Source organism: Ptychodera flava, unplaced genomic scaffold (assembly GCF_041260155.1).
Source record: "Ptychodera flava strain L36383 unplaced genomic scaffold, AS_Pfla_20210202 Scaffold_31__1_contigs__length_3010019_pilon, whole genome shotgun sequence".
Classification (NCBI taxonomy): Eukaryota; Metazoa; Hemichordata; class Enteropneusta; family Ptychoderidae; genus Ptychodera; species Ptychodera flava.
Window position 1 is genome coordinate 2,720,643 of NW_027248353.1, and position 13,711 is coordinate 2,734,353.

General features: G+C 36.1%; 1 protein-coding gene across 1 annotated transcript in view; it reads left to right on the forward strand.

Annotated features, from left to right (window-relative positions):
• Nucleotides 1–7,352, forward strand: part of LOC139127419 (uncharacterized) — a 146,456-nt gene extending 139,104 nt beyond the window's left edge. Inside the window, exon 10 of the mRNA XM_070693342.1 lies at nucleotides 2,519–7,352. Within this exon, the coding sequence (XP_070549443.1) occupies nucleotides 2,519–3,255 (737 nt within the window). The 3' untranslated portion in view covers nucleotides 3,256–7,352. The remainder of the gene's footprint in view (nucleotides 1–2,518) is intronic.
• The last annotated feature ends 6,359 nt before the right edge of the window (nucleotides 7,353–13,711 follow it).

Here is a 13,711-nt window from a genome sequence, read left to right on the forward strand (position 1 = left end):
CTGCCTGAATCAAAATGCAGACCGTTGTGAATAATGGCTGAAACATTCGGTGGTAAGATGAGGAGACTTCTAGGGCTAATAGAAATCATAACAATAAGCCTGAAATTTGTCAAAAACACCACTGAGGGCGCTATTTTCATCGCTATCTCAAAATTTCCGTGGACTTGCCCATACAAAAAAATTATTAATCAGTAGTCAAGCTGACGTTGACCTAACACATGTTAAGAGGATTCATGCCGCTGAATGTTTTGAAATAGGAAAATCAAGCTCAACGCTACTGTGGTGGCCTATGGGAAATTAATTAGTGGTCTTGTGCCCACAGCGGTCTTGTGCAACCACTTTGATGTGTGAAAATCTGAATATAAACCCAACATCATATCAGTAGTCTCACAATGTATGCAGAGATCTACACAGTACTGTAGAAACGCTTCACTGTACATAGACCAAATCATCTAGGTTTGATCAACATCCTATCAATATCAAAGGAACTGCAGTGTTTGATCAAAAATCCTATCAATATCAAAGGAACTGCAGTGTTTGATCAAAAATCCTATCAATATGAAAGGAACTGCAGTGTTTGATCAAAAATCCTATCAATATCAAAGGAACTGCAGTGTTTGATCAAAAATCCTATCAATATCAAAGGAACTGCAGTGTTTGATCAAAAATCCTATCAATATGAAAGGAACTGCAGTGTTTGATCAAAAATCCTATCAATATCAAAGGAACTGCAGTGTTTGATCAAAAATCCTATCAATATGAAAGGAACTGCAGTGTTTGATCAAAAATTCTATCAATATGAAAGGAACTGCAGTGTTGATCAAAAATCCTATCAATATCAAAGGAACTGCAGTGTTGATCAAAAATCCTATCAATATCAAAGGAACTGCAGTGTTTGATCAAAAATCCTATCAATATCAAAGGAACTGCAGTGTTTGATCAAAAATCCTATCAATATCAAAGGAACTGCAGTGTTTGATCAAAAATCCTATCAATATCAAAGGAACTGCAGTTTGATCAAAAATGCTATCAATATCAAAGGAACTGCAGTGTTTGATCAAAAATCCTATCAATATTAAAAGAACTGCACTGTTTGATCAACAATGTTCATCAATTAATTGAATTTACATATGGTAAGATTTCATTCACTTATGATAAAATCAAAGATTTATCTATTCAATTTCAAATGAACAGCCTAGTGTGTCAAATTTGGTCAAAATCAGTCTAGAAGATAATACTTTCAATATTTGTTTATAAGATCCACTGATCTACATACAAGTTTCCTTGACCGTCTGTCTGAACTAATGAGAAATGTTGTAAAACTGTAAAAATGTGAGTTGAGATCAATGTGCTAGATTTTCACCAAAGTCCAGGAAGAATACAAGCTATTTTATTGTTTTCAGTAGAATAATATCTGACGAATGAGACACAAAGTTTAAACCTCTCGCTCTGTAATAATATCTCATAACAGGTGTGAACAAGATCCATTCAGATATTATTGTATTCCCTTCAGGGCTATCCTGGTCAAATAGATAATTTGCCTCATAAATTATTTGATGTAAAATAGTTTGATAGATGTAAATCACAATCAAGTTTTTAAAGTCTTATGAAAACCTCGTCAATACAAGTAAATAAAATGGTAAAAGACATTTTTTAACAAAACATTTGGTTAGGATAATGCTAACAAAATTCAATGTTTGTCTCATGATACTTTGTGAAACCCGGACTAAAGTTCATTATAAACTCAATCTGTATTATTAAAACTATTCCAATAGCTAACTCCATACAGAGATCCACTATGTAACATGTTATACAATAAAACTAAGAATTTTGAGGAAAAAGGAGTTTTATCTATGCTTGTTAAAACATTTGCAGAAAATCCCATAAATTATAATTGTTTGTTAATCATGATTTCAAAACATTTCAAGGTCTTTCTAGCGATATTTGAACTACGAGTTTGATCAATAACTTTTTTTGACAGTTACGTCATAAGATGATTTAAAAAGCATTAAAACACTGATTGGAAAGCGTCATAAGAATATCAATTTCTCAATGAATGTTACTATTTCAAATTTGGTGAAAATCCATCCAAGATGAAGGAGTTGTATCTTCTTTTGTAGTTCTCTGAATCTAATAATGAATTAATTAAGTAATTATTAAAATAGTTTGAATAAATTACAACTTTTGCAAAACACTTCACAAAAGCAGCAAGAATTTTATTAGGATCTACTATTTCAGATTTGGTCAAAATCGAGCCAAAAATAATTGTCAATGGCCAACTGTAGCACTACATTCACTTTTCTGTCAAAAGCATTGATATTGGCATTTTTTTCAAAAAAAAATGAAAATAATGTTGCCATGGTAACGGTGGTCTAATGGACTACTTTCTGATGTGTTTGTCGATTTCTGTTGTTGCTATGGTAACACTTCTAGGTCAATGTCATGTTTTGATTACAAAAAATAGCTTTTGTGAAGGTAGTCTGCTGTGATGACCTTTGACCTACATTTGTAATGGCAGGTATTGTTCCCAAAGACACAGTCAGAAGATTGTCAAGGCAAGGCAATGGACCAGGAGAAGTCAGGAGTCCATGGGGATTGACAATAAACCACAATGGACAAGTAGTTGTCAGTGACAATGGATATGGTGACCAGCCTGGCAGTGTGAAGACAGTAACAGCAGACACTGCACAGATCATATCAACAATCACTTTTCATGGCTTGCCAAATATTTTCAGACCAACAGATGTGAAAATGTCTAAAAACAATTTGTATTACATTGCCGACGATGGCAACAAATGCATTCTAGTGTGCGATGCAAAGAGTAGATTGAAACAAATAATAGATATTGGTGAAGTCGATTCACCTGCGATATGTCTTGGTCCAGACGACACTGTTTTTGTAGTTGACTACTACAATGACCATGTGATAAAATACAGCAAGGCTGGTGAAATGATTTCAAGTAAACAACTCAGTTCACCCTGGTATCTGACCATGAATAGCAAATATCAACTCATAGTGCCATGTTATGGTGAACATTGTATCTATGTTTTGGATAGTAATCTCAACACATTGCACACATTTGGACATGAACACTTAGTAGAGCCACGTGGAGTCAGTGTTGATGCAATTGGAGAAAATATTTATGTAGCAGATGAGAAGAAAGTAAAGATCTTTAGCGCACAGGGTGAATACCTGACAGATGTAACTGTGGATGGACGCCTGAGTTCATTGCAGTGTTTGCAGACGGTAGAATAGTTTATACAGTCAGTGATGGCACTGTGCGTGTAATTTACACGTAAGAAATATGAGAAGACAGTTTATGCAAGTATTGCAGCAAATACAACTCTACAACACAACAACACCATCCAAAGTAAAAATTCCTCTTTTTTCACCAAAACTCTCAATATTTCTCAGCCAAGTTTGGGCTAGAATTTTACGTTAGGACGTAAGGAAGAGACTCCAAGTGAAATTGAAGTCATTGGTTGAAATTTTGTATTTTTTTAAAGAGTAATTTTTGTACAACTGTCAAGAAATTGTATTCTGGTTTGTTGAAGAGCAATTGTAATGAATGCAAGAATACAAATATTCTCATTTTTCTGAGAATTGTTGATATTTTCCCTGCCATGTTTGGGTTAGAATTTTACGTCTTGATGTAATTGATCTGGAAAAGTGGAAATTGTAATGATACGTTGACATTTTATATTTTTAAAAGAATATTTTTGAAAATTGATGAAGGTATTGTTTGTATTCAATGGTTTGAGATGATTGCATTGCAAAATGTAAACATTATCATGGTTTTTCTTGGAAATGCTTGAAATTTTCCATGGCATGTTAGGGTTAGAATTTCACGTCAGAATGTAATGAAGCTGAGAAAGTGAAAATCGAAGCGATCGGTTGAAATTTTCATATTTTTTACAAGTTGTGTTTTGATAATTGTATACATGATTGCATTGACAGTATTCATTGAAACCATTGATCAAAGCATCGCTGTCAAATCTTGTCATATTTGCTGCAAATCAATAGATACAATGTTCAAACTTTACCTGTTGGTCGGCCGAGGTCCAAAGCACTTTTCATTCTTACATTCCACTCCGATCACCCCAAAAGGTCGGAATTTCACGATTTTAAACGGAAACACGGTCCATTCAGTCTGCTACTAATCCAAGACACACTGTTCATGTTGTATACGTCCGCAGGTTGACCTCATCGCTATGATGAAAAAAATAGTGCATAAGAAACTGTTTTGGTGTTCTTTTAGCGTGACATAGGAAGAATTTTACTCTTGTAAAGCACGCTTTTTTGCGTAACATTATTTTTCGTAGCTTTGTACAACGATATAGCATAAAAACCTTCCATGTAAATATCCGTTGAAGTATATGTTTACCCACAATGGCGGAATATCAATCCACTGTAGGGGCCGTTGAGAATGTCAGAACACACATTACGGACAACCCTCTAAATGTTTGTCCTTAAGCCTTTACCAATCTTTTCTAGCAATAATTTAAAGATGAAAAGTTGAACTAGGAAATTGTTATTTTGACTAACGGCAAATTGATGCAAAACGAGCCTAACAGATCTTGCCCGTTGTACATTGACCTGACGTGATGTACGCCCGCCATTGGCGCCGTCATCGTTGAACCAGACCAGCTTTCAGTGAGCGCATACGTACACTGGTTCTTTGTTGAATTTGAAAGACTGGTAAATAAAAAAGCGGTCAATTATCATATTTATCTTTAAATTGTGGATCTTATCTTCATAAAGACGTAGAATTAGCGATGAATTTGAAAAAAGAATGATCTATTACATGGACTTTGCATATGGTTGCACCAGACTTTTTAACATGGTCAAGGTTTTGAAAGAACTTTTCATTGAGGTATTTTCAATTTTATGTACACTTTTTTAAACTAGTTACTTCTAGCCCTCTATCTTCCAATAACAATGGTAGACTGATCAATTTAATATTGTAATTCCATCTTGATATTTGGTCAAAACAATGTTTTCAGCAAAGTAAATGTTTGGATTTGGCAGATATTAACTAGCACAGTTCAGTGTGGATTATATTTTACTGTACAATTTTCTTCAGAGCTTATACTTAAAATGGGTTCACTTCATGAATCACGATTTCTTACACTTTGTATGCTTTATTAAAATTATATATTTTGTATAAAAATCATTAAGACTGTCGATAATTGATTTACTTGTACCCTAATTATTTATGTATTGCCTTAAAATTATCAAAATTAATGGAGATTTTTATACGTTAAAGTATGACATCTGCATGTCTACGAAATTACGCATGCTTGTAAATTTGGACTTTTTACAAATTTCGTTAGACGTTAAAGCATAGTTAAATCTTTAAAATGAATCATTGAATGATTCAAAGGTTCCTGCTTCAGATTGTATTTTGTCATAGAATATGTTATGTTTTACAAACATTGAGTAATATTATATAGGGCTCAGCCCTTGGTGTCGCGCCAGGGGTTAAGATTGGCAATGTTATTTGTATTGATTCATGATAAAATGTAATTAATTGTTACTTCATAAACGTATATATGACAACTATGCCCAGTTTCCCCTGATGAAAGCAGTTCACGTACGTACACGCGCGGACGTCAAACCCTGCAGCAGTGCAGGTAGGCCTATAGATTTTCTGTAACGTGTAAAAATTTTGGACAAAAATTGGCAAGTTTTACATTGATAACAGCCTATTGCTTTAAACTAGGACGTATCATGCAATCATTATCATTGCAATGGTAACCGCACTGCCCAACTTCCACTTGCAAGCTGAAAACTATAGCGTTCCGTCTAAAAACTGGCAATTTTGAATTTAATTATTGACACTTGGGGCGCTTTTCTAAAATTCAATCCCAGCATTCTCTGCGTATGCCACCGTTCATATGCGCGACTGTTTCTCCCTTTATCTATATTAACGATATTCTGTATCAGCGACAAGGTGCATAATAACATTTACTGGCTAATAAAGAGGTATATTTTATAAACGGCATGTTATATAATAATAATTTGTATAGTATTTGTTTATTTACGAGTACTCAAAAAAAAACATGGCGGCGCCCACGAAAGAAGGGTACACTTCCGGTTACTCGCATAGTATATTATGAATAAGCGCATGCGTAGTCAGTAAGCCGCTGGCGCGACTATTAAAACGATTTTGGTCAGACATTAGTTATACTTGGGGCATGTTTTCTGAGTTCAGAAATTCTTTATTAAGCAAATCAGTTTTTGTAGGGAGATACCACTTGACCTGAATTTGTAAATTTTTGTATCGTAGGTAGCCGAGAATTTTATTCATTTAAGTAGGAGTAGGAAAAAAATCTCAAAGTTACTTACTTTCAAGAGTTTAATTTGAAACATTGAGGTACCGTATTAGAAGGGTTTATTGGCATTAGTAAAAACAACCTTGATAAACATAAATACAACTGGCATACTATTTCACATATGTTTACAGGAGAAATTTAAACTTTTATGTATCACAGTATTTTCAGGAACATTTTATCAACAGTTTTTCAAACTTGTAAATTTTCCTTCGACCGTAACAAAATGTTGAAAAGTAACGAGGGCCGTAGACCTGTTCGCTATGTATTGTTTTCACATTATTACGGTATTTGTACTCCATTGTGTCTAACTGTCATCGGATTAACTTTGACATTGTCAACAACTTACGCACCAGCAAGGGTAAAACTAGATGCTCTTCCTGCTTCTTTCGTTGTTGACTTTATGGATGACTTTTCTGTGTTCCATGTGTTTAGACTGGCGATTCTTCTTTGATCGTAGCTTTGTAGTGCTTCTGATGATGTAACAAATATTTAAAACACTTTCGGTGTGAACTGCATTCTCAAGTCATTTTAAGATTTGTACGATTGGCAAAATTAGATAATATATTTGAAGCAAACACCATCTCGATTGAATTACCTACGAATTTTGGGCAGTAAATTAGAATTGATGCAATTGCTTTTCCTTTTTAAATTTAAGCCGGCATGAAAACTGTTTTAACTAAGATTTGTAAATATTGCATTCTAGAATATGATTTAGAATTTGGTATTGTTGATTGAGATTAAGATCTTTAATGAAAAAATCTGTATCCATTATAAGCTATCTCAGTATATCATACAATTTTATTCCTTTAAGATTGTGAGTTATCTACTGTTTTTTACACACTTTACATTTGAAATATACATGCATAGAGGAGTACTTTTAGTTTTGTCACGATTATAATTTTGCGACAATAACATCACAGAATTTAAAGCTCTTATAGCTTTTGTTAGACTTGAAGGGATTTTTGGGTACAACTTCTGTGAAATCATCACCATGAGTAATAAACTGCTTGAATTGTATTTCTGTCTCTTAGATTTCTGTACCCCAGCATTGTACTGCGTACACGAGCATTGCTAATTTCCCTGTATGTATGTATTCTTATATGAAAACTAAAGATCAATGGAAACAATAGCCATGTTAGATGTACCTGCCCATAAGGTATAAACACTCAGTCTAAAGGTCGATCAATCTATAGCGCAGAAAACGGAACAGTAGAATGAAATCAAAAGAGAAATACATTATGAAATCCCAAGTAAACCAAAGAAGTTGTCCGGTATTCGGGCCGAAAGAAGTGAAAACCATCGACACGCGTTATGTACAGTTTAAGTGACGATGCACCGTAACCAATAATGAGCAGAGCGTATAAACGTAAATTTAAAAAAAAAGAAAAAGTTTATCCAAGAACATTAAGAGAGTCTTTTATGTGTGTTTGAATGTTTTACCAAATAGGTTTTTCTCATGTCGGTGAGTATGTCTGCGTGAGCCAGGGGGAAGACAAGCCACACGTACTAAGCTATAAACAAAGGCTTCAAAGTTGTCGAAATAGAGGGCGCAGTCCTGTTCACTGCATGCAGTCCGTCACCCCAGCAATTTGTCGCCAACGGATGTAATCTAAATAAAACCTGTACCCAAAGTTTAAACAAAAATACAGAAATACTAATAATTGAAAAACAAAGAACAGAGTTAGATTCAGTGTTGTAAAATGTGTACACTGACAATAAACGTTGCTTCAAGTTGTCAGAGAAATGAGCTGTATCCGGGGGAAGGGGGGGCTTTTCCCGCACTTTATATCGTGCACTGAATGTCAACAGTCCAGCAATGAAAAAATACAACCCTTTTCAGAATTAGAGCGCGAAGCCACTGCAGTGAACTGCAATAAAACTGCTCACACTAATTAGTTTCAGCTTTAGCCAGCTGGCAAAGTCGACAACATTGTATGCCCCATGCAGCAGTTTGTCTGGGGAAGTTGAAATAAAAAAGATTTGTACATGGACCAGTGCATGGTAATGTTACAATGTATCTTAATCTTGAACACAGGGTGCCAATCGTAAACTCTCATTTACAACTCGAGCCTCAGACAGAGCTAGTTTTGCCTTCGTACAAGCAGACTTTTTGGTCTTTATCAAGTAGCCTTGTTCAACACCAAAGTGGCCACGGCTACAGCTGAAACTAATTAGTGAAAGCAGTTTTATTGCAGTTCACTGCAGTGGCTTCGCGCTCTAATTCTGAAAAGGGTTGTACCAGCTAAACAAACAAACAAACAAACTATCAAGTGAAAAAAATACCTCAGCGTTTTATTGTATCCCGGAGAAGTTCAAATAATAGTTCCTTGGTGGAATTTCGCGCTCTCAGACTTGTCTGAAGGATGGCAGGGAGTTTCGCGTTGCTATAACCGTGTGTTTGTATCTGCGATTGCTGTTTATTGACGAAAAAATTAACAAATTAAACGACTCTATCATGCATTGTGCATTACAGATATATTAACTACAGAGTCTTGGACTTGGCATTGCTGATATAATCACCATCTTTTCAACTGATATGTAGTTCCCTTGAGTCACTGTGACTTCCGTATGACCTTACAATGTTTTATACGAGAAATCGCGGGTAAAAAATGTCGATTTAATGTGTGAGTCAGTCTACTTTTAGGCTGCCCACGCCGCTTTTTTGTCTGAAAATTAATTTTGTCGGTAATGCATCACTGAGGGGATACGTTTTAACACTGACGTCTACATGTTGTATCAGAGCCAACATGGAGATTTTGCCTCGGAGCTCCCGAAATCCGACATATGAGTTACGTTGGGGATAGATAAACGGGGTCATTTTTGGACATTCAAGATTTATTTATGTTGTTTACTATATAAGCGTCTTCCGCGAAAAAGTCTTCAGGTTGTAATGGAAATTCACAGTAAAAAAATGGTATAATGGTAGGATTTATGAATTGATTGAAATCAAATTACAATAACAGTAATTTTAAAAACTGAAAACAGTTATGAGAACACCATACAATCTTCTCCATTCTAAATATCTCCTTACTGGCCCTGTACGGAACTGTGCCATTCTGGCGCATATGTTGAAGAATATATAACGCCCCCGGACACATGAGTTTATAGAAGGGGCAGTCAGACGCCATGATTGCATATTAGCCGATTGCGGGTTAACCATTTGCCATCTCTTGCAAAGTTGAACCATGGAATTTTTTCTGGAAACTTCGAACTGCTGTAGTTCTGAAGAAAGTGCATATATATAATTATATTTCGACCGAACCGACTTTGGTTATGTGCATATCATATTGCCGGATATTTTTTTTTAAATCACCAAAAAAAATTACGTGAAGAGCGTAGTTTTGACCGCTAGAAATCGCAACACATGCTTCTATTTTCCACCGTGACTTGCTCAAGTCTGAGGTATTACATTTCCAAATCGATTGACGTCTTAAAATTTCAGATACCCCTGTGCTATCTCATTTAACTTTCAGTGAGTGACAACACAAATGCTTGCATTGACAGGTATGAACAAGGATGAACATGAACGTGAGTACTAGGTATAAGATCCGCTCACCTTGGATTTGACCCGTTCCTAGATCCGTTAATGTTTCGTCACAATAGAATCTCAATAATTTCTTTGTTTTGTTTTTTTCATTTTGTCTTAGTTTGTGAGGGTGTTAGAAGAATATGATATTTTCAGCAAAAAGTAATCATTTCACTAAAATTAAAATTATACTCTTGAAGGCTTTAATTACTCCGTATGTGCACCAGATGTCATCTACAGGGGGTCGGAACTTCGCTAGTGTTACTTTCTCGTTTACAAACGATGTGTTTCATGCACGATAACTAGATGCATCACATCAACATAGCTGCAACATTTATATTTTACAGTGTATGTCATGGTAAACATGTTTCAACTTTCATCAATCGCCAACTTACCTTGGACACAGTACATATTTGTCGCACGATACGGGTCCGCTACGAACTTCAGTTTAACTTTGACTGTTCTGATGACTCCTACCCTCACAAAGTGGAAGATTCTAACACCTCGCACTGTAAATAAATAAACAACCTTGATTTTTTGTTATCGATTCTGTGTAGTTTATAACTCTGGAATTTGAACGTAAATTTATGGCTTTCAAAGGTATACAAAATTACTGTTCATGGTCTAAATATTACACCTGTATCTTTCCCTATCAAAAGCTCACTTAGGTTAGACGATAAGTCGGAGATAAGGCCATCAATTTATTCCTTAGCTTTCGTGTTATAGTGTATACTTGAAATTGAACATCTTCAAAATGTGCTCGCTGGATCAAGCAGATCGGAAAGTTTGACAAAGTGCGCATCACGTTTGCGCACAACAAATTATCGTTCCCTCCTTTCCGTAACCGTCACCAGTAGTATAACGATGGTGAGAACGCGGGATGAGAACCAATAAGGTAAGCACCGCCAGTGTTTTCATACGGTTGCAGATAGAAAGTAAGTACATTAGATTTAATACTAAAGCTTACAAAATCTCACTTTTTTCAATAATTATTTGGGCAGCAACCCGGGATACGGCGGGTTTCAAGCTAAATAAAGTTTTCCGCGGCAGACTACAGCTGACTCAAATTTACCTGCCGTACGTTCAATGTTGGGCCTGAGAAATTCACTGAAGGCAAAAATGTGCACATAGACGTAGAGGCAGTATCTATTATATGGTGTTTATAATACATAGATCAGAAAAAATGTGTATTAAGTAGATGGTGAAAGTTTTTTTTAATAGATCGAGATCGAATAGCTAAACGTTGTCAAATGAACCGAACTGTAAATGTTAGGAGAAACGAAATGTCGTCCAACAACGAGCGATACTTAAACATTATAAAATTTATTAAACAACTTGACGATTTACTTTGACGATTTCGATTCGGGCGCACCCATTATTCAACTTAGATGGATGATAAGCTTAATAAACGTAAACGTTGTAAATTTGGTAGTTTTGTTGACAAGTGGTGGCACGCATATCACATTTCATTCTCGCAGGCCAGAGCAATTATTTCCGCTCCGTTGACCTCCGCAAAAATCAATGATGGCTCGTAGGTTTTTCCTCGACTATCATAGAGCCTGCAGCAATGCGTGAACGCTAAACGTGGCCAGTGATACCACGGCCTTTTCGGCGTTGGGTGATAAGACTCGCCGAAGAGGGCGTGGTGTACGACGATGATCACATTTCTCTCAGATCTGTCTTGTTTGATTAACATCAGCGCAAGTCTAGAATACTTGAATTTGTTCAAAGGCAGTGAGCCAAGCTGAGTATTTCATCATGGACGATGCAAAAATACATTTTAGGAATTCATTGGTGAACTACAGCACTGTGCGCCTTATATTGGCGGCTGACGACAGAAAGTCGGACAAGTCTTGTCTCTTTTGCGACTTCGTTTACTGGTACAACGTTTGGTCGGATCCCCTGATATTTGATTCATGTGATTTGCATACTTTCAATCTACTTCGCAATTGCTGTGAGGGTAACATCCAAAAAGTATCGTAAACAAATTCGGGCATATACATAATATATTGCTTGTAGTGTAGCTCAGAAATCATTCATGGTTCGGCTCTATTAACGCACAGAAAACCGTAACTCACATCCCTGGTACGCTGGGAGTGTGACAACACCATAGGGATAGATTTATTCTCACATTCTGTATAACCCACGGAGTATTTTCGTTTGACGAATATTGATTGGTCAGTTGTGACTACTATCCGCGCGTATTATGTGACCAATGGGTGGTCGCGTACATCCGGAACTACAGCGCGGACAAAAGACACGTACACATTTCAAAGGAACGGGTTGTGAACTCCCCGTTGATGGCGGTGACAAGTAGGTGAAGATAGACCGAAGCAGGATGCATTTTGTTAGTTTGTAATTCATGGTCAAAATATTATAAACTAAATGCTATTACATCAGTAAGAAGAAATCTTTCACTGTTTCGTTGATTATTTGATGTGGGTAAATGTGCACGAAATGTTTCTGAGGGGAATGATAAAAATCAAAGAAATTTACTATGACGATGGAATTTTTATCCAGAAAGAAATCCCCTAACTTGTGTCAGACATTCTATATTAAGCCCATCGGGGTGTCACGGTGGGATTCGATTGTTCAAAGTCGACAGGCCCGTCATGCTCAAGCAACAGCGCCCCTTTTGACGTAGCATGACACAACGTGTACCAACAACCATAGATCGCATGGTAAGGACTGCGACCTTTGTTCACCGTGATAAATTGAGGTTTAACATACAGTTAGAAAAACATGGCAAAATCCCACCGGGCTTTGGCATCAAGCTATCAAATGATGACAATGTTCTACCTCGACTATATTGGATTCCCAAAATCCATAAGAATCCATATAAGCAACGTTTTATAGCAGGTTGCAGCAGATGTACAACCAAACGCTTGTCACAACTCTTGACCACAATTTTGTCAACCATCAAATCTGGTCTGGTACGATATTGTGACAAGGTTTATGAAACGAGTGGGATTAATCAGATGTGGATATTGAAAAATTCTAAAGAATTATTACATACTCTAGATACCAACAAAAGCAAGTATGGTTCAATCCGCACATTTGATTTTCTACACTTTACACCACCATCCCACACAACAAGCTTAAAACTAGGTTGTCATCATTGGTTAAGCAGGCCTTCTTTTACAAGAATGGCAGTCGTAGGTATGATTACATTGTCATCAAACACAATTCAGGCTATTTTAGTAACAACAGTGATGCCAAATGCAAATACACTGATACGGAAGTAATTAAGATGCTACACTTCCTAATTGACAACATATATGTCTCATTTGCCGGTATGACATTCAGGCAAACTATAGCATTCCTATGGGTACAAACTGTGCACCACTTCTTGCTGATTTATTTTTGTATTCATATGAAGCTGTGTTCATGCAGACTCTTCATAGTTCAGGATCTAAAAGAGTTGCAAAGTCCTTTAATAATACCTATAGATATATTGATGATCTCATCAGTTTGAACAATCCTGGAATTTCTAATTACCTCCATCACATATATCCAGATGAATTAGAAATTAAAGAAACAACGGAGAGCATGAACTCAGCATCGTATCTTGATCTATTTATTGAAATTAGACACAATGCAATACACACCAAGTTGTATGATAAAAGGGATGATTTAATTTTGAAATCATTAACTTTCCCTACCTTGACCAGTAATATTCCGTCGAGTCCAGCTTATGGTGTGTACATTTCACAACTACTGAGATACTGTAGAGCTTGTGATTCATATGGAGATTTTCAAGAGAGACACAGCTTATTAGTCTTAAAGCTGGTGAGACAAGGATTTTCACAAAGTAGGTTGGTTAGATCTTTTAAGAAGTTCTATGGTAGAT